This window comes from Astatotilapia calliptera, chromosome 5 (genome assembly GCF_964374335.1).
Source record: "Astatotilapia calliptera chromosome 5, fAstCal68.1, whole genome shotgun sequence".
NCBI classification, from domain to species: Eukaryota; Metazoa; Chordata; class Actinopteri; order Cichliformes; family Cichlidae; genus Astatotilapia; species Astatotilapia calliptera.
The window spans coordinates 13380827-13407039 of NC_137426.1; the positions used below are offsets into that span (position 1 = coordinate 13380827).

At 38.9% G+C, this 26213-nt stretch overlaps 1 protein-coding gene and 1 long non-coding RNA gene across 3 annotated transcripts; one reads left to right on the forward strand and one right to left on the reverse strand.

The window, feature by feature from the left end:
* Positions 1-893: 893 nt before the first annotated feature.
* On the reverse strand, positions 894-15142 carry LOC113022179 (protein-glutamine gamma-glutamyltransferase E-like). 2 transcript variants are annotated; one of them, XM_080301708.1, is made up of 16 exons: positions 14986-15142; positions 12600-12770; positions 9796-10050; positions 9535-9653; positions 8989-9117; positions 8557-8734; positions 7058-7193; positions 6175-6284; positions 5764-5879; positions 5495-5621; positions 4567-4841; positions 4058-4232; positions 3789-3952; positions 2800-2933; positions 2593-2651; positions 1735-1872 (listed from the first exon to the last, which is right to left on the reverse strand). In XM_080301708.1, the coding sequence occupies exons 1-15, from the start codon at positions 15008-15010 to the stop codon at positions 2627-2629; spliced, it is 2139 nt and encodes a 712-aa protein (XP_080157834.1). In that variant the 5' UTR covers positions 15011-15142; the 3' UTR covers positions 1735-1872; positions 2593-2626. The 2 variants fall into 2 exon arrangements, with proteins under 2 accessions (XP_026023100.1, XP_080157834.1); XM_026167315.2 differs by lacking the exon at positions 2593-2651 and having other exon boundaries at positions 894-1872.
* A 6767-nt stretch (positions 15143-21909) lies between these two features.
* LOC145428868 (uncharacterized) lies at positions 21910-22936 on the forward strand. The gene is made up of 2 exons (XR_013909202.1): positions 21910-22627; positions 22709-22936. It is a non-coding gene; the product is annotated as an uncharacterized LOC145428868 (long non-coding RNA).
* Positions 22937-26213: the final 3277 nt, after the last annotated feature.

The window sequence follows — 26213 nt, forward strand, 5'->3', positions numbered from 1 at the left end:
CCAATATAGAAACCATCTAATAGATTACATCAGTCTCAAGACAGCCTCTGCCACCACATTAGATCAATCCCTCTGGGCTCCTTTGATCGGCTCCATCACCTAGCGGGGGTGGGGGGTCGTGGTTTGGTCCCGCTTTCGCCATTGTGGTTGATGTGGAGGTTGGGACGGGCTTAGGGCGTCTGGAGAATCCCTAGGGACGTTATCCCTGGAGGGCTTAACCCAGGGGTTGTAGTCATAACCTGGTTAGTGGCTCTGGTTGCTCTTAGAGGGTGTTCTAAGAGCAATCGTGGCTCAAGAGTTGTTGAGTTGTTGTACAAGTTCGCCTTGTAATCGGAAGGTTGCCGGTTCGAGCCCCAGCTCGGACAGTCTCAGTCGTTGTGTCCTTGGGCAAGACACTTCACCCGTTGCCTACTGGTGGTGGTCAGAGGGCCCGGTGGTGCCAGTGTCCTCTGTCAGTGCGCCCCAGGGTGGCTGTGGCTACAACATAGCTTGCCATCACCAGTGTGGCAGGCTTGGGGTTCGGGGGTGCTTCGCCTCCGTGCTAGGGCTCTGGCTGGGCCTTGGGTATAGAGTTTGTTTGGGGAGTGTGATTGTGTGTACAGTGTCCATGTATGTCTATCCTTACGTTGGGTTAGTGCTGAGTATTTGTATATGTGTGCATGAGGGTGGGAATGCATGTTTGTGTCTGTGCCTGTTTGTCCGTGTCTATATATGTCAGGTCGGGTCTTAAACTCCACCTCTCTGGGAACTCCCAGGCCCTCCAAAGGCCTATATCCCCTGTGAGTGACAGTTGTAGTGTGTAAGAACACTCAGGTCTCTCTTGAAAAATACAAATTATTAGTATGACAGAAAGGCCAGAAGCATTATTAATAAAAACAAAAATGTTAACCATCTTCCAATAAACATTTTATTTGTATAGTCATAAAAAATGTACAAAATCTACAGTGCAAATAAAACACATGAGTATAGGCCAGTTTACTTCTCAACCACAGGGAGGCACTTTAACACCTTCTCATCAACAGGCCAGAGGAATTTATGCAAACACAAGGAAATCTTACTGTGTCGTACCATTCGTAAACACTATGAAGAGCTCCAGTTCATTTAGCAGATGCAAATCTGACAGGCAAGCGTTTGAAAATATTACTGTTCTGCTGTGATTGCCATGTGCTTGCTTGTAGCTTCCTTCAGGAGCAGGAATAAGCTTGCAGGAACACTAACCAATACATATTTTAAGAGTAGTTAATAAAGCTCAGAGTCTGAGATAAAACACACAGTGAGAATACAGGTGTCTGTTTTTCAGTTTGCTGTTTGTACAACAGGTTTAGCTACATTCTTAATAATATGTAAACATTCATTTTCACAAGAGCATCAGCTGAGCGTTTGTACCTAAAGTGGCCGTAACAGCTTAAAATATGTAGTAGTGTCAGCTTTTGTGTCAGAATACATCGTGACAGTGAATGCGGCAGTTATATGAAACATCAGTGCAGCACTTTCTGTCCAGAAGCACAAACTTGTTTTTTCTTCTGAAAATCAGCGAATGAAAGAAAGGAAAAATACATAGAAAACTATTATCTCTTATCCCACAAAGGTTGCTTTTTAAAGCAACCTCAAAAGTTTATATATATATATATATATATATATATATATATATATATATATATACACACACAGAGTTGTGTAAAAATGAATGAATGAATGAAAAGCCTGAAATAAACTGGTAGGTTTTATGGTAGAACATCAAAAGTGCAGGTGCACTTGAGGTCTCTGAAGGAGGAGCAGTCAAAGTCAGCCATGAGAGTTTTCTTTCCGGTCTTCTTGGGAAAAAAGGGCAACTGGATACGTATCCTGTTGCTTGGCCTCAGATTTGGAAGTCTGTGGGAAACATAAGAGTAATACAGAACTGTTAAGGTTGATGTTTAGTTTGTGGATTTGACATAACATTTTATACACAGTAACAACTCGCTAGAAGCCTGTTGAAAAGACAACTTTGCCAGACATCCAAATAATGTTGAGATATGGTAAAATCTGAAAACTTCAGACTGCGGAAAAGACTTTTACAAAGAGATGACCCTCTTATCATTATTCCTTCAAGGGATTTTGCTGGGGCTACGTTCTTTAGAAAGTCCTGAGGCCTGTACTATGAAGCAGGATTTGGGCTTATTCAGGTAACGTCAGAGCTAACACTTGTTTTTCAGCGTTATAAAGGTGGTTTGCTTCTCACTGTTGTTTATAGTTATGTAACTTATGCTGCAGACCTAAACCGCTCCAGAGCAGGTTTTTATCAATATTAGAGAGACAAGCAACCCATTTGTACTTGTGAAATCAAATTTGGGTGGCTGTAGCTCAGGTGGTAGAGCAGGTCATCTACTGATCGGAAGGTTGGTGGTTCGATTCCCGGCTTCCCCTAGTCTGCATGCCAAATATCCTTGGGCAAGATACTAACCCGAAATTGCTCTCCGATGCATTCATCGGAGTATGAATGTGTGTGAATGTCAGTTGTGCTTGTGCGAATGGGTGAATGCACAAGTTGTGTAAAGCGCTTTGAGTGCTCAGAAGAGTGGAAAAGCGCTATATAAGAACCAGTCCATTTACAATTCTGTTTTTATATTTAATCTTCATGTTACTCTCAGACCCTTAAACACTTCCAGAGGCTGCAGGAGAAAGAATAAAAATTAAATTCTAGATTTTCCTGTCTTAATGATAGAGCATTGACCCATTCACTCACACAGTCAGTATTTTTACTGCCTTTCCCTCTTGGCTCAAAATAAATAATTAAGGTAGCAGATCTTTCACACATACATGCATGTTTCCTCCCCATCCACTAGACCACTTCCAGAGATAGTCAGAGTGCAGTCCGTCAGCATCTTGTTGATTGGGTTCATGAAAACTACTTCAGCAACTGTCCTTTGGTTCAGTCTCACTGGACCATTAACCTGAAAAACAAAAATCTCACTGTTTACTTATTAGTCAGTAAAACAATGTAAAAATCTTTGCATGTCCAGTTTTGATTCCAACCTGCTTGAAAATATAAACTACAAATTATACCTTCAGTTTATCCAGCCTCTTTTTTTACCATTAGCAATGCATGAAAAATAAACATGATAGCCCACATCATATAAAATTACAGATACAGGAGTCACATTTCAATCCTTAATGGACAAACACAAAATTTGGTATAGAGACCAAAGCTGCTGAAGATGAACTGTATAAATAGGAACTGACTCATCATCTATATAGGTCAGGCTCAGTTTGAGCTATACCAACTTATAGCTAGTTATTTTATTTATTTGTTTTGTGCTACTTTAGCAAGCTTTTATGCATCTAACGCACTTGTGAACAAAAACAACAACAAAAAAACAAAAAGAAACATGTCAGCTGAAGCATTATTTGCTCAAAGTCCTCCTTTGGCCAAGAACAGCCTGAATAGATGCTGGCATAGTTGCAGACTTTAGTTTTATATATATATATATATATATATATATATATATATATATATATACACATGCATACACATAGACACATATACATACATATATACACACACACATATATATATATATATATATATATATATATATATATATTAGAAATTATATTCTATATTTATTTAAAGGCATATAACATAGTTAAATATAATTATATTATAAGAGTATTTAGAGGAGTATGTATATATTAAGTATAATATATTATTTTATCAACAATCAACAGCAGTCAGCTAATGTGACAGTTACTTCGAACAAAGCAACATAATGATTAAGGAGACACAGAGATGGTAGTTTTTTACTCACTGTGATGGACATAGGAGGATTCAACAGAATGACATCATTCACTGCTAGGTATACATTTCCTGGCTCCAGCTTATCTGTGACTACAGCTGAAATCTTCATGCTGTCAGAGCCTACCATGTGTTTGTGGTACACCAAGAAGGGGACCAAGATAGGAATGGACAGATCTGGAGCAGACAGAGGGAGTGAGAGACAATTATAGTTGTTGCAGTCCCCCCACCAGGACAAATAAATAAAAACACTTGTGAGAAACTCCTCAGCAATTTACCCACCTTTCCCAGGCTGCAGTGTCTCTTCATTTGTCTCAGTCTGGATGTTTTCAAACGGTGAGCCATTGTATCTCATGGCCTGGACGCTGATATTGATGGACACAGGCCTGGCAGTGCGGCTCACACTGTTCAGCACCAGCTTCAGACTCACGTCCTGACCGTCCATTGGCTTGGATACCTGCAGCACCACAAATTCAATTCAATTTTATTTATACAGCGCCAAATCACAACAACAGTTGCCTCAATGCCTAAAGTACTGTTGGGATTTACGCAGGCGGCACAGTGAGGAGAAACTCAGATTTTTGACACTGACCCTGTTCGTATGTATTTCTGGGAGTTCTTATTTTTTTGTTAATAGAAAAAATGTTAACAGTGGAAAAAAGGTCACTGCTACATTCGTAAAAAGTAGACAGAAATTCACACAACAAAGATAAAGGTAAATACTAAAATATATTTAAGATCTACTTGAATAGCTCTAAAAATAAAAACATATATAAGGAACTGAGATGTACCTCTTCAATTCGCATGGATATTTGTGGAAGTGGAAGGATGCTGTCATTTGTATTATTTGTAGTCTCTGTGTTGTTCCCTCCCCTCCCTCCATTCCCAGTTCCATTTGTTGTTCCTCCATTCCCAGTTCCATTTGTTGTTCCTCCAATCCCAGTTCCACTTGTTGTTCCTCCATTCTGGATTGGATTATTTGTCCCTCTATTGTTCTTTTCCTCTTCATCTCTGGAGTAATCTCTGGTGAGGGCATATCTAAATACAGTTCTCTCCTCATTAGACCCTGTAAGAGTGGAAAGTTTTAGAGTGAGAGTGAAAATTAATTTTGTTAAAGAATTTCTACTATGTCTTGACCAAAAGGTTTTATTTAACCTTCTTATTAGTATCAGAAAACAGAGAACACAGTCACCAAACCCATTTTTATTTGTAATCTCTTTGCAGATCGCTAGTGAACCGTTAAAACAAGGTTTATATAGTTTTTTTTTTAACCGAATACTATCTGTCATTCAAAGAACCAAAGACAGCCTAACTTAGCACAATGGACTGTATATAAAAAGGCGGATGCAACATCCTGTTCTGTTCATGAATTTTAATTTTTGTTGCCATGATGCCAGGTCTCTCTTGGAAATTAGATTTTTAATCTCAATGAGATTTTTTACCTGGATAAATAAAGGACAATTTTTTTTTTTACACTACCACTCTGTTGATCTGTGACCTTAATTAACATTTTGGTCTCACATGCTCATTTCAGGATTTATGTGACACATCAAAATGCTCATTTTATAAATAGGGGTGGTATAACAGTGGTAACTTCTGACTGACAAATCATTACCAGTGTCATGTCCCTTGTGAGATCTACTTTCATAATATCAGGATGGTAAAGAACAAAATTCTCCATTTAAGTCTTCAAGAAACACGTCTTTTAGGTGAACCCACCTTCCTTGTACTTGTAGCTGTCTGTGATGTCCAGCCTTGTGTTGGAGCCAACAGCCTTGGTGGAGATATTCTGTCCGATTCTCTTGGTGTCAGAGAAAATATTCACCATTGTGCCATCAGCTTTACACTGCCAGGACACAAAGAAAGAAACACGATAGAAACCAAAATTTGAAATAATAAATATTGCTATTATACTAAAGGCTGCTCCTCTTTTGGTGCTGCTAACTATGTTATTTGTGGATTTATATAGTACAGCTCTGTTCACTAACCAGCCAGTCAATGCAGTCAGCATTGACCATAGCATAAACAAATGGGGCATCATATTTTAGATCGGTTTCTCCATTCAGGATGGCTTTGACTGAGGCTGGACCGCAGCAGTATGCACCTGCAAAAGGACAAGCAAGAAAAGCCATCAGATGAACATTAAATAAAGAAACATGCTTTACTAATACAGAGTAGTTTTTATTCTAACTTCATGGCACTAAATATGGAACTTTCTAACCATGGAGCTGCCATCACTAACAGCACTAGATGAAAAGAAATCACACAATCGAATATCACATTCAAAAACAATACTTAAAAATTGTTGGTATATTTACTGGCAAAAAATGAATAGTTAAAGTAGGAAAAGAAAAGTCATTAGACAAAGGAAGAAAATCTGAGGAGACAAGAGTTCATACCATCGCTCTTCTCCTGTGGCGTTGGATCCAGAACTTGCCAGCCGTCATATTTACCATCTTTTCCCAGGTCAGTTCGCCTCATCCAGCACTCTAACCAGACATGATAGTTCCTGAAACATAAACATGACACAAAATTCGGATGTTGGAGTCAGTGGAAACACAACAGTGGCTTTAAAAACTCGAGAACATGGCAAAGAAGGCTGGGTGATTCACTTCAATTCAATTGAATTGTATTTATATAGCACCAAATCACAACAACAGTTGAATCAAGGAACTTTATATTGTAAGGTAAACACCCAACCCTACCCTAAGCTTGAGAAATGGCACCATAAATCACACTAAGGACATTCTTTCTATTGACAGATTAAAAGCTTCCAGACAAAGTCACCACTCCCAAAGCACACAAGACATACTTTGTAAAACCACAGTCAAGATTAAAAGCCTTTTAGACTTTTGGACACAATTTCATTTGTCCTCTTTTATGCAGTCTGACATATCAAGAACAAGATGGTGGTTGAGTACTAATAAAACAGAAAAAAACAGCAAAACCTTTTGAAAGTCAACCCTGTAGCTCTATAGCGTTTCTGGTGTTTGTTTTTCCAAAACCACTGAAAATTGGATAAATTATAGTTTGTTGTATATAGTGCCTCTCTGTTTTTTAAATTAACCTTATTTAGTTCTGTGAGAAATTAAGACTGTACAATGCTCAGGGAAACTCTCTCTCTCCCTCTGTGTGTGTGTGTGTGTGTGTGTGTGTGTGTGTGTGTGTGTGTGTGTGTGTACAAAGGAACTGTTCAACTCTTTACCACAGAATTTAGTTCTGATCTGTATCTCTCTCTGTTTGCTTTCTCAATATAAGCCATATGAGCTTGTGTCATCTTACCAGACACTGTCCTTGGTCTCTTTCTCTCTCACTCCATAGTCAGCATGGTACACATCAATGATCAGATTCTTGTTGCTGTCGTGAGCTGACTGGTAATTGGTGACCACACGGCATGGGATGCCCAGCAGACGCATTACTGGAAATACAAACATTAAAAAAACAGATTTTTTAAAAATGTGATATTTGTCAAATTGTACATTAGTTTAGCATCTTATTGTTAAATGTTGTTGCACTGGCCTAGTGATGGAAAGTTATAAGGAAAAGACAAATCAGTAAACCACTAAAGCTATGGCTCACCAGACTTTTAGTGTAATCCTATATTAACACTAGAAAATTGGCAATTGTAAACAAACTTGAGACTTTGGTACATATACCTTGCTAGGACCCTTTTGCCTCCACAATTGCCTTTATTCTTCATACATATATTCAACAAAATGACAGAGACATTCCTCAGAAATTCAGAACTGTTCTAATCGACGGTGGTCATATAGCAAGGGACATGGTCAGTGGCTACCCTCAGGTAGGCTGTGGCATTTAAATGATGCTCAGTTGGTAAATTGGACAAAGTCTGCAAAGAAAATATCCCAGACACCATCGCTCCACAAGTACCAGGCAGAACCGTTGATACAAATGAGGACAGATGTCATATCGCATGTGTTTCAGGTTTAATTAATATTCCTTGATTTATTGTTGCTCATGGGTCTAGTTCTCTTTATGGTTTTCTGCTTATGTTATACTTATAGTTTCTACACTTTAGGTCTCTGCATAGTTGTATTGTAGTGAGTGGTTATTTGAGTTATTTTTTCCCTGTTATTAGCTTGAAGCCATTATCCTCTGACGGCTATCAACAAGAAGGCATTTTCACCCAGAGAACTGCTGCTTATTGAGTTTCTCTTTTAAGGACTTTAAACCTTAGAAATGTTTGTGAAAAAACATTCCAGTAGATCAGCAGTTTTTGAAATACTCAGACCAGCCGACTGGTAGGATCAACCACGTAACATTTAAAGTCACTTAAATGTGAAGGTTCTCAGTCATCCAGGTGATACAACCTTTCTCCCCAATTCTGATGCAGTTTGAACTTTAGCAGGTCTTCCTTACCATGTCCATCCAGCCATCCTTTCTCCTTTGCTTATCTGATTCAGGGTCGCAGGGGGGCTGGAGCCTACCCCACCTGCCATAGAGTGAGAGGCAGGGTACACCCTGTGAAGGTTGCCAGTCTATCGCAGAGCACCTTCGCCATGTCTATAGGCCATTAAGTTTTTGAGTTGTTGCCCTGTGATTGGCTGATTAAATATTTGGATGAATAAAAAGGTATACCCAGCAAAGTTGATAATGTATGTAAACTAAAGCACCTGCAATATAAGGCAGCTTATTTCTTATTTCTCATTTCACTTGCCTAAACACATACTGTATATATAACAGATATTTAGGTATGTATTCATATTACCCACCTAAATAGATACTGTATGTAAGTGAGGACTTGCAGAGTTAGCCAGTACCTGAACACATCACTCCTGCAAATACCCAGCACTGTCCATATTTGACTGGGTGGCAGCCGATGTTATACCAACGCTTGAGGATGGGATAGCTGCCAGACCAGTGAGAGGGTATAGTTCCACCCCAGAATGGAGCTGACCACCGTCCCTCCAGGACACCACAGTCATCCATACTGTTGATCTGGAGCAAAACAGGAAAACAAAGGTGAGTGAGTGAGTGAGCTTTGGCTCCCCTCAAAATTACTATAAAGCATTAATTAACAAAAGGTTTTGTTAATTAATGCTTTATAGTAATGCTTTATAATTAATGTGTTATTTTGTTTATGATGCCTTTTAAACGTTATGTAAAATGCTTTAAATTACCTTCTTGGTGAAACTTGCAGTGCAAATACAGTACATCTGTCCAAAACACATGTATATACATAAATATCCTACCATGGCGCTGACCACACGGCTGACGTAGATGGGGTTACAGCGAGCAGAAACGTCATTAGCTGCATTTGCCAGGTGTTTGGGGTTGACATCCAACATCTTAAGACAAATCTTCATCATGTCCTCTTCAAACTAGACAGGAAGAGAGCAGCTTATCTTAAACTACAGTGCTGTAGGTTATTCGTACTTAATGGCAGAGTCAAAAATAATCGAAGCATTTACATTAACTAATTAATTCTAAAGTAAAATATTAACTTGAAGCAGCTAATATCTAAAAATGTCACTACTCTATACTTCATAATAGCATGTTAATAATGATCTACAGTAGTCTCACACCATATAAATATATGTCTCTCCGATTAAGGAGTTACACCTACAAGCCATTAACAGTGACCATCTTTTTTGCGCCTCTACCATACTGAACAATAGAACTCTTAGAATAAAAGACTGATTGGTAAAAACATGATTAATGTGGTACTTTTCGGTTTTGATTTATCAAACCTAGAATCACAAATCCACTAAGCCTACACAGTGTGTGTGTGTTTGTACCTGCCCAAAGTCCCAGTTAATAGATGTGATGTAGTTCCCACTTCCTTTGTAGATTATACCACGTTCATTCATCACAAACTCCTGTCTCTCTTTCTCATCCTGCATAAACACTGAATCATCTACAGAGGCGGGAATAGGGATAACCACATGAGACAGACGGATTAATGGATGGATAATAGTGGTTTTAAGGAAAACAACAGCAACAGATGAACAGTGCTGGAGAGCCTGGAAAACAGGTCGGCAGATAGAAAGATAACTTACCAGAACACCAGGGATTGAAGAGCACAACCAGTTCTGCCAACAACGTTTCCTCATCCCTATGTCTGGCGGTTAAGTTGTACTTTCCGATTGGAGTGTCAGCTGGGGGGGTAATGGTCAAATTCAAGGAGCCTGTTGGTGGGTTGGATCCCTTCTCTAGCTCCACTTTCCACACTGCCTTTGCTGATGGCGAACGCTGGATTCTGTCTGGCATACCAAAGCATGACTTTGTTCCCAGGTCCTCAGATGGATTTTCTCCTGCAGAGAGGATTCACAGAGATCATAGATGTGACAATACAGTACCAACAATACAATACTCTGTAACTACAGAGTGTACATGAAAGACAGACATCATTAACCAGTGTGAGTTACACCTGAATCATTTCCAGTAGTCAACACAGGGCAAATGACAAAATTTTACTGCATGAAAATGTTCCCAAACACACTGTCAATGCAGAAAAAGTATATCTTCATAGAAAAACACATAATAGAACAAAATTAATAGACTGTCCCATTTTGATGGAGAATAGAATAAATGACAGCCAACCTTTAAAAAACAATCATTGAAAGCTACTTAAAACTACAAGAAGGCTTGCCTAATAGAGTTCAGGCTGCATCGAGGAACAGAGGTGGCCATACCGAATACTGATTTTCAAACTCAGAATTGTAAAAATTTTCATTTCATTGCTGTATTTCCCAGGAGTGGCTCAAGACTTTTTCACAGTACCCAATGCTCATTTTGAATTTGATTGCAACAGAAGGCTGAAAGATAGTTTAAAAGACAAACAGTGGTCATATCCAACTGTGCTAACTGGCAAAACACCTTTAAGTAAAGCTTAGTTTATTTAGCCTTTCACTTATGTGTCATGTCTGGCTTTTTCCTCACCCTTTCAATTTTTGCCACACCCTCATGGGTTTCACCTGATATTATTTCTCCTGATTGCCCAATTAGTTGTTTTTTTTAAATTCCATCAGCTCATTAGTAAAACCTGCTTTTTGTTGGGAATACCTGATTCTGGTTCCTGTGTTTGGGTCCTCTTTTTAAACTACACTTAACCACATGTAGCTGTTATTTATTATTTAAATTTATATTTTGTATTGATTTTCACAAAATTCTTCATATGTATCCATACAGATCTTTCAAAAATGTTAATGTCAATAATAAAAATAACAGCAACAAAAAAACCAAGAAAACAAAAGTAAGCAAACATAAACAAACTCCTGTTGATACATGGAAATCAATATTCAAACATCTCTTTTATTTACTATAAAGTGTCACAACTGCAAACTAAATATTTAAATTTAAAAAATATAAATTCAAATTATATAAACCAAACATGCACAGTTTGCAGCTATCAATTCCTCAGACTGACTTTCTCCTGGATCAAAACCTTTCCAAAGCTCAAAAAGGGTGCCTTCAATGGGCTTGGAGGTTTTTGCTTTGAGTCCCAACTAGGGCTGTCAGCGTTAATCGCGTTAAAATGACGTTAACGCCAAATCCACATTAACACAGCATATCCCCATTAACGAGTTAACGTGGATCACCCTCTGTGTGGGGCTGCCAGTGTTGGGAAGGTTACTATTAAAATGTATTCCACTACAGATTACAGAATACATGCCCCAAAATGTATTTTGTAACGTATTCCTTTACATTACTCAATGAGAGTAACGTATTCTAAATACTTTGGATTTCTTAATATATTATCATGCTTTTTACAACTACATGAATGTACTATTGCTGTGTGATTTATTACTATTACTGAAGGTTACTCGCCATACCAATAGCAACTAGATTTTTAAATCTTAATATAAAATGAGTAACAGTAGGGTGGACATTAGGTAAGGCTGCGCTTTTTGCAACGATCTCGTATAGAAAACTGTTTTTCGTGTATATAAAACAGGTCCTCTGGCTAATACGTCAGGTTCCGTGTCGAGTTCATAGCCGAAAACTAGCTTTACTTTGTTGTCTGGGTCGACTTTGCTAGCGAGAGACAGAGAGAGGCGTTGAAAGGCCGCTCCAACGGAACTTGTTGTTTCGGAGGAAAACACGAACACAGAGTAGAGTAGAGTCTTAATAACTTACTTACAACTGGCCAATACTGCCCATGAAGCTACATTGTTTAGGCCTATGCCTGTAACACTGTGCCTATTGCCTTTATATTAAATAATTTTTGAACAATAATTAAAAAAAATATTTCGTCACATCATTATAGCAAGTAGAGGTGACATGGGCCGCGAGATTGAGACACAGACATTAGAGCCTTTTAATGCGTGTTTTGTTTGGGTTTCCACTGGCGTGGAATTACCAAGGACAGAGAGGGCATAGCCTAACATATGAAACAGGAAAAGACCGCCGTGTAATCCATTTATTTCAACAGAGTAACACTACCTTTTTAAACGGTAACTGTAACAGAATACAGTTACTCATATTTTGTATTTTAAATACGCAACGCTTGTACATGTATTCCGTTACTCGCCAACACTGCGCTAATACGTTAATCAAGCTACCCGCGCTAACCCGTTGACGCAGTCCAGCCCAACACAAAGGGTGATCCGCATTAACCCGTTAACGGAGATATGCCGAGTTAACGTGGTGTTGGCATTAATTGACGGTGATTAACGGTGACAGCCCTAGTCAACAGCTTTGGGTCAGTAAATGTTTGTTCAGCGCCCATCAAACAGCATCTTCTGTACACTTTGGACATATTTTTTATTATAAGGATTTAACTTGGGAGGGTTTACATACAATATGTTTGCATTTTTTACAAAAAAACAAACAAAAAAACATCATTTAATGGTGGACCAACCTGTTACTGCTGTAAAGGTGAGCGGGTAAAGATTGGGGTTGAACGGCTGTGTCAGTTCAACTTTCACGGTGAACCGCTGGCCTCGCCTCACAATCAGCTGATCCTTTGAGATTTTTTTGGTGCCATGTTCTGTGTTGTTTGTCTCACAGTTGAGATTCACTCCTTTAAAAACTGCAAGAAATGTAAAATAAAATATAGAAATGTTAACTGTGAACAAAAATATCTGAAAGTCAGGTCACAAAGTGAAGTCTTTATTTTAATAAACTTATTTTTAATGGCATGACACTTTAAAAAACAAACAAACAAAAAAGAAAAGAAAAAGACCAATATCTGTCATCTCCTGATACATTTTAACTTGGTTTCCTGGAAAGATTTGCAACTGAAGGATGCAAAAGGCTTTAAGCTTGCTACACCGATACCTTCTCCATGCTAAAATAGATGAAGATTTTAGTGACCTCGATTCACCTCAAAAAACTGCCTCAGCTTGTCAAAAGTCTCAATTCTATCTAGCAATTTGGTGACAGGAACCCAGGGCAAGGCAGGGTGGAGATAAAACTATTTAAACACTGTCATGAGAGTCATCCAAACGTCACAAAGTTGAAGTTACATGTCAGGAAAAATATGCATGGATTGGGCATGCCTCAACAGGGCAGAATCAGTGATGAACACAATGCTCGTGTCTCGACCAAACCCCAACAGCATGGTAATAAAAACAAAACAAAACACAAACCTCACATTTAAGGCCTACGGGTATGTTCAGGAGAACAGGTGAATCCATAGAAAAGCACTGCACTGACAAGTAACATGGAAAACTGAGACACAATTCATAAAAACACTTAAGCACAAAATAGTGAGGTTTGGAGAGACTATCTTAACACTTTGTCTTTTTCTATATTGATATGAGAAGTACTTTTCACAGTCAAACTTTTAATTTTAATGTTAGGAAACAAGATTGAACAGGTTCTCAGTGTGTTTGAAATGAAAAGTGAATTTATAACTTTTTGTTAGGAGAGATGAAGTTTTTTAGATTTCGTGGTGGGTGAGTTTGGTTTGGGTGTGTGTGAGGGAGGGAAAAATGCACACACCTGCTTTCATATTGTAGTTAACTGTCTACATTTTGTCACTATTACTCACATTTTTAACAAGGGTGTACAGTAAGAAAAAACCCCCAAAACTATAAACTTTCTTTAGATTTATTAAACTTATAAATCTATAGCATGTAGAGTTCTCCCCTTGGGTAGATAAATTTATACACATTTTTTTTTACTAAACATACATGAAGGTTGGCCTGAAATACACACTGAAACACCTGAGAGAGGGAATGCATTTAAGGGACCTCTCCTTAATATCTATAGAAAGTTTTGGCTGTCTGTGACATTAAAGTCAGTCTGTGAACACTTTCTAAATATTTTCACATACATTTTTTTTGCAGTGCCTACAAGTTTGCATAAGTTCATATTTATATTTCTAACACAGTCTCGTTGATATCTTAAAATTTTAGATCTTTAATTCAGTTTCCAGAGCTGCTAAATGTTACTTTGTTCCTTCTAGAATCTCAGTTGCCTTAAATCTGTCTGCACTGCACAATTGAAACCCACAAAGACGATGTGTTTATCTTTTGATAGTTCTAAAACAATCTGATGGAGGGTGTCACATATTGGAGGTGGTCCTGGATGGGAGGCAAAACATCACGCGCACTAATATTTTGATATTTATGATTATTTATAGATGCCTTCCGAATAAAAAAAACAAACATAACCACAACAATCTAATATATGATTCAAAAACAACTGCTCTTACGTCGATGTAATGGGCACTTGAGTACGAAACTCAAACTGATTATGGGGGCATCGATCAAATTTAGAAGGTGTTCCAGATTTCCTGAACTAAATTTTCTGCCAAACTGGCCTGAATCTGAAACTTTGGATTAACTTCAACTTGCAAAACATATATTTGAATTTCCAGGCTGACACATGATGACCACAGGCATGTTGTCGTGTATGTAAAGAGAATAAACTGCAAAAATCCTGTTTAATGTGTCAATGTGAGCTTTTCACACAACATTCTCTGGCATGTACTTTCTGAAGACTGTTGTTGTAAGGCATTCATTTCTATTTGCCAGCACCTGCAAGTAAGATTTCTAGAAACTGGGAGAACTGAGGTCATGCAAACTAAGTGTATAACACGATTTTATTTTAACTCTATAAAAACTTTGAAATAGGTGCAAACTTTTCTAAAACTCTTGTCAAATGCCAAGACTATTGACAAGACTATTTAACTGTTATTATTTAAATTAAACAATTTAATTTAAATCAGAATACATTAAGCCCTTAAAGATATGATGATAAACTTCAGTTAATATATGTCTAAAAGTTAATGTACTTACTTGACTGTTTGGTCTCCGATGTCATCTTTCTAGACTTTCCACAGCAGTTCAGGTACAATGAGAAGCTCTCTGGCTGGGACTCAGCACCACACTGACAGGTGGTTGAGCCCTGATTTATTTTAAACCAGCTGTCACACCCAGTTTACATTACACAAACTAGATGAACCATTTCCTCCCTGTTCAAAAAGCCACCCACACAAACACACACATAGGATAATATGATGCTGCAGTGCATTACATTCTGTTTCCTTTGAATTATTAGCGCGTTTCTGAATATCCTAAGTGTATTTTATAGTGCTATCTAATTTGTGTAAATAATAAGTCTGGATAAGGCAACATGCTGATCCAGGTTTTTTTTCGCTAGTTCCATCTCTAATTAAATACAACAGATTGTTCATTTTCTAAATGATGATTCTAATTAGAGTCTAAAAGGAGTATGAATTTTAGTGATATGCAACTGAGAGATTGGTTATTAAGCCTAGTTTCAGAAAGCTAAGATAACTGTGTTTTTCTGGACAAGGCTTCAAAATTGGGACTTCATAAAATCAGGTGACATGACAGTGGCATTAATTTGACTAATGGCTGTTCTTTTTTTTATTTTAATTTTTTTAAATTTATTTTATTTTCACTTACTGAATATGGGACAGACTTGACTGGGGGAAAGAAGGGGAGAAAGAAAGAGGGAAAGAGAAACAGCTGAGAAGAGGGACGGGGGAGAAGGGCAAAAACCAAAAACCAACAGAATGAGCAGAAATAGAAAAAAAAAAAGAAAAAAAGAAAAAAAATGCATATATCAATCACCTGGATCACCTGCTGAGAAAGAAAAAAGAAAACAAGCAGAAGAGAACAAGAGTAATAGAATAAACAACATCACGATGATAAATGGGAATATGACAGTAAATACTAAATGTTAAACATTATTGTGCAGCACATAACATCAACAGGACACAGTGTGCTTTGAGGTAGGAGCCAAAAAGGGTGTAGTTTGTGGGTGTGATCACCCGTGTGTACACCTGTGAGCATGGACGCGTTTGTTTTTTGTTTTTTAAAAGGTTCCTTCATGTAATGATCTGCTAGAGGGTGTGGGGGGGCCACAGCCCCGTCCTCCAGGGCATGAAGCAGGTATGGAGGAGATCAAAACTCCAGACATCCAGAGGCCCCCAGAACACAAGAGACCATGGAAGACCAACAGAGGGGCAGCCGCGCCACTGTCCCAGAAAGAGCTGAGGAGAGTCCCAGATGAGCAGAAGCCAGGGGGAGTTGCAGTGACGCGCCCGTGAGCTCCGCCGGCAGCCAGCCGTGCCTGAGTGACCGAGCCTAATGGCTGTTCTACAGTAATTATACTATTTTGTGCGCACACCTCCTCCATGAAACTTAAGCCGATGACGAACTAAATAAATGAAAACCTTGAACACCCTGGGAATGCTTTTCAGGTCAGGTCTTGGCATGCAGTTTACTTTCATGGTTGAATGTAGTTGTGCATGAGAAAGACGTAACTGAAACATGTAACACTGATTATGCAATAAAATTGCTTAATATTGTATGATGTCAGACTATTTAGTAATTTCTTTGGTTTATGTTTTGTCTCTTGAATCATCAAAAAGGTGTCTGTGCTGAAACTGCGTATGGATTGAAAGTTGGGGTGGGTTCACTTTCCACTGCTTAGAGAGTTAGTCCAACCCTGAAAGAGCTCACTGTACTGATTTTCATTTGGCATTCAGTAAGAATCCATTCTGGACTGTGAACCATACTTATTTTCCTGGGAATAAGAGATGGAAAAGTACATTTATGTTTCACTGAAGCGTAGTTTTCACATTCACTAATAACTGAAAAGATCTCTGGCTTTATCCCTCGAGTTCTGGAAGAGCATCCAGTGTAAAATACAATCAAATGCAAAGCTATCCACTGTGGCAAAGTCTTGTGACTAAGGGAGCATAAATATGCTTCAATTCCAGTAAGAATTGGTGTATCTGCTCCAGTGTTGGTCAAGTTACTTGAAAAAAGTAATCAGTAACTAATTACTGATTACTCCCCCCAAAAAGTAATCCCGTTACTTTACTGATTACTTATTTTCAAAAGTAATTAATTACTTAGTTACTTAGTTACTTAGTTACTTTTTAAAAACACGATTTACAACCTGAAGAGGTGATAAAGTGATAGATCTTTCAGCCCAATTCTACTTTTTCTACATAATCCATCATACAAAATGTAATCAAATGGAAAAGTCTCTTTTTTTAACTTGTTTTATCAGTTTTAATCTTTTAACTTTATGCATCAAGCAAAACATTTAATTATATGCAACATTCTCTGACTTGAATAAATTAGTTTAACATTTAAACCTATTTTCTACACATTCCAGCACATAAAATAAAATATTTTTTGTGTTTTCACTCACTCTTTCAAACAGATGCAAGTAAAACACAGCAGAAAATAAATAAAGTCAAAGACTCAGCGGTCCTTTTGCTCTATTTTCACCTGTAAAGCAGGAGCAGGGTAGGCGGAGGGTTACCCTGGTGTAGGTGTGCTGCGGTCAGTTGAAGAATCCGCGCGAGTGTCTCTGTGAGTTTCCCATCACGTCGTAGCTACTCGGTGCTTGCTCGGAAGTTTAGGGGTTTTTTTCGCTGTAAAAAGAAGTTTTCTTCCCACGCACGATGGACGCTAATGTTTTTGTCACTTTTTATGGAATCAAACTCAAAGTAAGGTCAGTACTTCCACACTTTAAACGCTGCACGCTCATACTCTCTCCTGCACTCGATATATTATCCATTGTTGATCTGCACACAGCTGCTGTCACCAACCTCGCACTTGCTTACGTCACTGTCATGAGACATTCTCGCAAAAATAATCACGGTTTTAGTAACGCAGTAACGCAGCGTTCCTACGGGAAAGTAACGGTAATCTAATTACCGATTTTGCAATAGTAATCCCTTACTTTACTCGTTACTTGAAAAAAGTAATCAGATTACAGTAACGCGTTACGCCCATCTCTGATCTGCTCTAGACCATGTTGATGTTTTTATTCACATCCTGTTCCAAGTTTTAGTCCCCATTATTGTGGCAATGATTTAGGACTCACACAGAAAAACAAAAGAAATAAATGCCAATAACATTTTATTCATTATACAGGTTTTGCAATCTATGCTTTTCCACATCTTACATGTCAGGTTAGATCTGCCACTACCAGTGATGGGAATTACAGCGTTACAAGAAACGGCGTTACTTTTTTTCAGTAACGAGTAGAGATGGCACGATACCACTTTTTTATGTCCGATACCGATACCGATATCATAAATTTGGATATCTGCCGATACCGATATGAATCCGATATAGTGTTTTTTAATCAACAAAACTGTTTTTTAAAATATCTTGCTGCATTTTGCAAGTCTGCAAGTTCATACTCAAGTTTAAAACAACAACTACACTAAAGCTATTCTGTTATACCTGTATACAAAAAAAATATTTCATAGTTCAGCAATACTGATCAATCTAATAAACTTAGACCTACACCATTCTCCCTATTCTGGTATTTTAAAGAGTACTTAGCGTAAATATTAAGCAACCTAACTAATAGGGTTCCAACTCCCAGCAACAACAAAAATAAATAAATAAAAAATAGGGAACCACCCCTCACACTCCACCTCATGATGCTTAATCGACGTAATCAACCTTAATTTGATGCAGTGTGAAAAAAAATGCACAGAAATCAATTATTTTTCAAGAAATATTAAATAGATTCAACATCTTTCTTCAACAAAATTGCAGACTGCACAGATGGTACCTTCCCAAAGGAAAAAGTACTATAGCTTACTAGGGTATATATATTAGACTTAATAGTCACTATATACAGTAATTGACTTCTATTCGTTTTACATCAAATTAAAACTTTGGGTGTCAGATAATTATTTATTAAAAGCTAGACATTTTAAATGAGAATAAGAAAGAAAAGTATGTCTTTGTGCCCCCTTTTCCCAGTTAATGCCCCATCGGCCCCCCTGGCTAAACTTTGCTAGATCCGCCCCTGCACAGTTACCAGCGTGTAGAAAAAGATCCTGGTGTAGAAAGAAATATTAAATAAATTCTAACAACAGCTTATCAAGCTTAAACGTGCTGCTGTTGTTCAGCCGCTGGTTTCCTCTTTCTGGTGCAAAGTGGGCCAAAAACAAACAAGAGAGACTCGCTACAGAAAAGCCGATCAGCTGATCGTTTAAGCAGTTTCACGATTGAAGTAGCAGCCGGAGAGCGAGAGGCAGTCGCTCGTTAAGCTTAACGTGGGAATGCTTTACAAACATTCAGAGATGGACTTACACACTTGCTTTACTTCTCTCGGGATAACTTTGTCGGAGATGAAATGCCAGGTTGCTAGCTCCAAATGCTATCCAGACCACTGACAGGTCCCGCATGCCACAGCCGCTCTATCACGTGATGCATACTGCTCCGACGTGCTAACCTGAGGTGAGTTACGGCGTGTTGCAAGTTTTGTGAGGTGCTTTCGTGATATTTAATGGATCGGATTACATTTTTTATTTTTCTCCGATATCCGATCCAGTAATTTAGGTCAGTATCGGACCGATACCGATACGTAATATCGGATCGGTCCATCTCTAGTAACGAGTAATCTAACTAATTATTATTCCTATCGTTACAACGGTATCGTTACAATGCCGTTACCAAGAAAATGCGGTCGTGTTACTATTTTTCAAGAAACAGACGGTTGAAGCTGTGTTCAGTTTACGCACCTTATATCAGTTGCACGGAAGTAACTGACTACGTAAGTAATCTGGGCGCTACAACTTTAAGCTGTGCGCGCTCCCGCGGATGGAAATCACTTTCTGCCAGACAATCACTTTCTAGCACAACACCCAGAGCTAAGGGGGCAAAACAATGGCTTGAGTGCTGCTGTTTGGCTGAGGAACAATAAAGTAGTCGTGGTAAGCCAATCACTTCAAGATGACAAAGCAACAAGGTGATATATACCAGTTTTTAAATTGTGTTGATAGGCCACGTAAAACCAGAGTCATGATAAACAATATATACCCGTGTTTTCCTCAATAGTTTCATCACGTTTACTGTCTAAGGACAGCGCTAGCAAGCACTCTCTGCTTATGACCAAACCCCCCTCCCCAGCCCTTTCGTGTTGGTGGAAAAATGCACCATGTTGACCAATCAAAAAATAATATGGCAACATGACATTTGGTTGTTTAGGAAGAGGGGGAAGTTTTAGGAGTGACGGCAAGAGAGAGAGTGAGAGAGAGCAGAAAGAGAGAGAGAGCGAGTTTTGAGATGTGAGAGATTTGTGAGGTTTAGCATGTTTGGAGTGTGTAGTTAATGTGTTGTCTTGTGTAGTTAGTGTGTAGTGTTGTGGATAGTTTTGTGTTGTGTGTCAAAACAATGAGGCGACTGCTGTCTGCAGGTGTCAGGCTGTGATGTTCTCCTTTATAGTGGACAGAAATTATTTTTTGGAGTGGCACAAATAATTTTTGTGGCATCTTATTGAATGCAGAACAGCTGATTGTTCTGTAAATAGTTTGAAATGATTATTTTAAAAAGGGTAAAAGGTAAATGGCTGCAAATAACTTTGTTTGCAAAACCTGTGCATATGATTTTAAAATTGGCAATTTATATTTGCATTTAAAGTTATGAAATATAATTCATTAAACATGTTTGTGGTTGTTACAGCATAAAATATAACTTTTTCTACTCAAATTTTATGCTTTTTGTCTAATTTTAGATCAATTGTGTTAATACAGTATGTCAAAATGAAAACATAACTATAAATTCAGACACGTGAGATTGTGCTGAAAAGGATGATACCAAACAAAGCAAAGTAAATAGTTTTTAACAGTGAAATGTGGAGGGAAAATCAAAAGTAGTGAAAAATGGCCTATTATACCCTGGACCCCAGAGGGTTAAAAAAAAAGTTTTTTAAGTAACGCAATAGTTACTTTTCAAGTAATTAATTACTTTTAGAGTCTTGTAACTCAATTACTAACTCAGTTACTTCTTTGAAGAAGTAACTAGTAACTATAATTAATTACTTTTTCAAAGTAACTTGCCCAACACTGGCCACTACACAGGAGACAGTGAGACAGCTTACATAGTCTTTAAATGTTCTACCTGAACTGTTCTTTGTTTTTGACATGAAATGAAAGTGTTTCCTTCGGTTTTCTTGATGTTGACCTTCTCATTGTATCTGTGTCAAATTTTAATGCACTTATCTGAAATACTAACACAACCATTTCTGAGGCAGACTCTGTATATGTATTTGAATCAGGCTGTCATACTGTGCTTCTTATCTGTACTGATTAAATGAGATCTATGACATGTTTTTGTACGCAGCTTACATTGTGTTTTTCTCACACAAAATAATCCATGTAAGGACTCATAATTCTTAATTATTTTTCTATGGGCACACATTGTGTTTCAAAATTAATCTGAAACTGTTTGTTGTCCAGTTCCAGCCTGAGAACATTTTTCTTTTATATCACACATAGAAAGAAACCACATTGCCCAACACTGACATGAATAAGGCATGTTCATGTTTAATGCAACGTGGAAAGATAAGATCAGGTTTTGAGATACTCCACCCACCTGTTTCTCAACATTCTCCAACACACCCAAGGGAAGCTTCGTTCCTCTTCTTCACAAATGATTCCAGTGATATCTGTTTGGCACTTCCATTTTTCTTTTGTTCGTAAACCTCCAATTTTTCACTGGTTTTACATGGTCAACGTAAAATTTCCAAGTACAGATTATTTTGACTTTCATGTCCATGAACTTTTTATGTAGTTTTACAACTTTAATTTTTTAAGGAGACTTATAATGCCAGCATACTCACTGTCACTGTCAGAAGAAAGTTTAATTAAGCATTAGAAATTAACTAAATTGGCTGTTTTAAACCGAGGACAAACTAGGGAATTGCACCAAGGTCCACAATATGATAAATAAGGATTATTTTAAACTGTTCAGCTATGCTAGCAGAGCACAAGAATTCAAAAAATGAATTTGAAATTAGCATAACAAGTCCCTTTGAAAGTGTAATTTCAATACATTTCATTTGTTGTTTAGTAAAAATCAAACCTGACTTGTGCTTTATACTTGGGGAGTTTTATTATTATTATTCATAAGTATATTTTGGAAATCTTAAGTTAAGAACATTCCTTTCTTACTGCAAAGAAATGCAAAAGTCACATTCAAATTACATTTTTTTTGTTTTGTTTTGAGCGTAACTCTGTCAGATTGGGCAATTGTAAAGTCATAAAAACATGCCATTTCATGACTGAGAGATAAGACAGACTATATGCAGCTTCTTTATCAAACTTTGTTTCACAAAGTACATCAGGAGGAAGGGCAAGCTAGCAATTACAGGAAAGGAAATAAATGGACAACAACAACAGAGGCAGTGTGAATGGCATAAGTTTTAGAGTTTCTGTCACGGTCAGGGGATCAGCAGGCCGCTGACTAGTAGTGTTCTCTCTCTCTCTTGCTCTCTCTCTCGCTCTCTCGCCAGGGTGGAACTCATGGCGGGTTCACGCCCTCGGCCCACGCCCCTCTGAAGAGGAAACACCTGGGCCTCATCAGTGCAGCCAGCCTTTAAGCCAGGGAGTGGCTTCTACTCATCGCTGGATCGTTGTGTGTGACTCGCGTCAGTGCAGCCCAGCTCTGAGCAAGTTCTCTTTCGTTTCCCTGCGCAAAACCCCTAACGTGTGTTTCCTTCTGTACATAGATCCCCTGGACCCGACCCTGCATTCCCTGAGTGGATTCCTGTTTTTTTGTGAGTGTTTGGAGAGAGACTGGTCACGATAGGAGAGAGTCAGAAGAGGAGCAAGTGTCTTTTCCCTACCTGGAATTTCCCGGAGCCTTTTCCCTGTCACTGCTTTGTATATAGCACTACCCCTGCACTATTTGTATATACACCTGGTGGAACTGTAATAAATACCAACAGTGCCTCTGAGTCCTGCGTGTGAGTCCTCAAGCGTTTCACCTAATTGCCAACTGAATCCTCTGTGATCATAACAGTTAATCTCATGAAATTCAATTCAATTTATTTATATAGTCGCCTCAAGGCGCTTTATATTGTACAGTAGATCCTACAATAATAAATACAGAGAAAAACCCAACAATCATATGACCCCCTATGTGCAAGCACTGTGGCAACAGTGGGAAGGAAAAACTCCCTTTTAACAGGAAGAAACCTCCGGGAGAACCAAATGGGCATGACCATCATGAAAGACTCAAAAAGACAAAAATCCTTTCATTATGACACAGCATATAAGGTGAAAATGAACTATTGTGTATGATTTTTTTTTGGAGATCAAAATCCAAAGTGACACCATACGTTGTTGAATTTGGGCTATAATCAGGCTGATGTCGTGCTGTCTGAACCTTAAGCATGTAACTTGAGGGTAAAACTCTTAGGGAGGTGCACCAAACTGTCGTGTTTAACTAAATGATACATTATTTTTTGCATGTAGATCACTGACTCTGTAACTCTTTTACCTTATTTAAGCTGCCTTGCTGAAAAAGCTACATCCTTGTGTACATGCCAGCACATTTCATATAAATTGCACAAGCAGTCCAACAACACAGGCCTGGGAACAGCATGACACTTTCATGGGTAGTTGAGTGTGGCGGGGTATGGTCTGCGGTGCCGGTGCAGAGGAGGCGGACGCACCTGAGCTGCTGATCTGGTCCTGGCTGACACCTCCGCCACCCCGAAGGCGTGGGAGTGGAGGAGGTCCAGACACAACACGAAACTAAGTTGCGAACCGTCCTACCATTGTGAATATTAGCTAGAAAAATACTCTGACGAGTAAAATTAAGTGCCACACGGGTCATTTCCCCCCGTTAAAGTATGCTTGTAGGTCACATTCACAAAGGTAGCATGGTTTGGCAATAAATTTTACATATCAGAGTATTTCTCTAGCTAATATTCACAAATACAGGACGGTTCGCCACTTAATTTTGTGTTGTGCGCATGCGCAGAAACAACGGGTAGGATGGTTTGATGGTTGGTGGGACAGCTTGATAGGTAGGGTGTTTTGTCAGGTGCTCGCTACCTGGAGGAGGGCGGTGGAGCAACCACCTGACAAAACACCCTACCTATCAAGCTGTCCCACTTGTTGTTACTGCGCATGCGCACAACTCAAAACGGCCATGTTTTCGGTGTTAATAGCACACACCTATTATTTGATCCTACTCCAATCTCGTGCATGTGAAAAACAGTTAGTATTATATGTTTTACTTCTTTATTACAGTTTTCCTTAAGCTGTTGTCAATTTGTTAACTTTTCAAGCTAGTATGCATTTTGGTTTTTGTGCTGTTGAGACAACGCCGGTCTCTGTGATTCTTTTGGTCCTGGTAGAGATCACGCTGAGATGTTTCCATATTTTACACAATCCTTTTATTACCCATTATTCTTACAGATGCATTTGGAGATCAGCACACTGCATTCCTATGCAGTCCTATGCTAAAGGCTGTTCTAAAGAACTCCACACAACAGTTACAGTATAACCTCTGGTCCCCCCCAACCCCCTACAGTAAACACCCCCGCAATGGAAATACACTAGTACAGTGGCCAAGGGTGCTGACACCCTGACTCCCATCTCCTTTTAAGGTAGTGTCCGTTTGCCCTTTGTCTGCCCCTCACCCTCAGTAACTCTTGCTTCCTGCCCTGAGGGTGGGGGTTGATTGTCCTCCTGCCCTGCACCCCAGTTCTTTGTTCCCATTCCAGGCCCATTTTCTATTTTGTATTCTTACACCCATTAACCGCAATATTATAATGTTGCAAGCAATCACAAACTATATTCTCTTTAACTCTGATGTATATTAAGAAATCTATTCTCACCAGTGCAAAAATACTCCAATTTGGAGTCTCAGTTGAAGTCATATTTGAAGTCTTGATTTAGTACTTCTAAACTTCTGTAAACTGGCGTACAGTGTAAACCTTGTCAATTAATGTTAGTCCTCCTGCCTAAATAAATACCTACCTATAGATATGTACAATGGAGGCATAAACCACGTAAGGTAGTATATTCTGATAAGACAGCACGGATTGGTAGACATGACTATAAATTTACGCTACGGTAGGATGTTTTGACAAAGTAGGACGTTTTCCGCCTGAGCTGGAGGTCGGGGTGCTGGAGGGACTGGCCGTGTGCTGTAGGTAGCATGGTTTGGCACTTAATTTTACCCGTAAGAGTGTGTTTCTAGCTCTTATTAACATAGGTAGGATGATTTGCCACTGAATTTTAGCTGTTAAAATATGCTTGTAGGTCACATTCACAAAGGTAGGACGGTTTTGCACTTTATTTCGTGTTGTGCGCATGCATAGAAGCAACAGGTAGGATGGTTTGGCAGGTGGGATGGATTCCCAGTACACCTGCCACCCGTTGAGCTGCCTATGAGCCCCGGCTCACGGCCATAATTGCTGCACTCCTGCCAATTGCCACACTGGTGGCCCACAGACCAGCTCCGGAACCGCTGCTTCACATGCGGAACCTGGACCCACCTCATCACTAGCGCCGCTGTATACGTGGGTGGTCACCTAAACAGAAACCTGTCACTAGGCCAGGGGCTGGCCACAGTCGGGTGATGGGGGTATGTGGCGGGCCGTGGTCTGTGGTTGGCACTGCAGACGGACACACCTGAGCGGCATCTGCAATCATGCCCTGCTTAAAGTCTGAACTTGGTTCTGCTGTAATTGTTGTTGTTGGTAATGTGTTTGGCTGCGAGCTGCAAAGGTGTAGCCAATTGTAAAACAGCAACCGTAAAAATAAAGTGTGTGTGAAAAGCATTGCCATGTGGTCAAGTCTGCTGTGGTTCTGTTACATCGAGTTACAACCTGAATAAGTTGACACTCATCTTAAATGTACCAATATGCACAAACATCTGGAGATTTTATAAAAGACAACATATATATTATAAAAGACCTTTTAAAACATCTGTATTAGATAAAGAAGCATAAAAATACTGTCTCTAACTGTTACAAAGTTAGTGCTGTTTAGTTCTTTTTATTTCTTGACCTCCTAGTCTACATCTACCCAGGGCAGATTTACTGATATCAGCCAAGTCATCGAGTTGGGACACGTTCTGAGGTGTGTTGAAGTCACTGTTGCATTTGACAGCTGACGTAAATTTCTTCATCATCTAAATGTCTTCATCACCCCCTTGCACGCACCATTTACCTGTCCATCCTTCTCTCACAGGGCATGTGTTTTGTGTAAAGTTGG

What these genes read in the sequence shown, in the direction of transcription:
- LOC113022179 (XM_026167315.2), bottom strand. Translation starts at nt 15,010, where the DNA reads ATGACATCGGAGACCAAACAGTCAA. An exon ending in TATCCATGCGAATTGAAGAG is followed by an intron (nt 4,233 to 4,566) that starts GTACATCTCAGT and finishes GTGGTGCTGCAG; the next exon opens with GTATCCAAGCCAATGGACGG. An exon ending in ATCCTCCTATGTCCATCACA is followed by an intron (nt 2,934 to 3,788) that starts GTGAGTAAAAAA and finishes TTTGTTTTTCAG; the next exon opens with GTTAATGGTCCAGTGAGACT.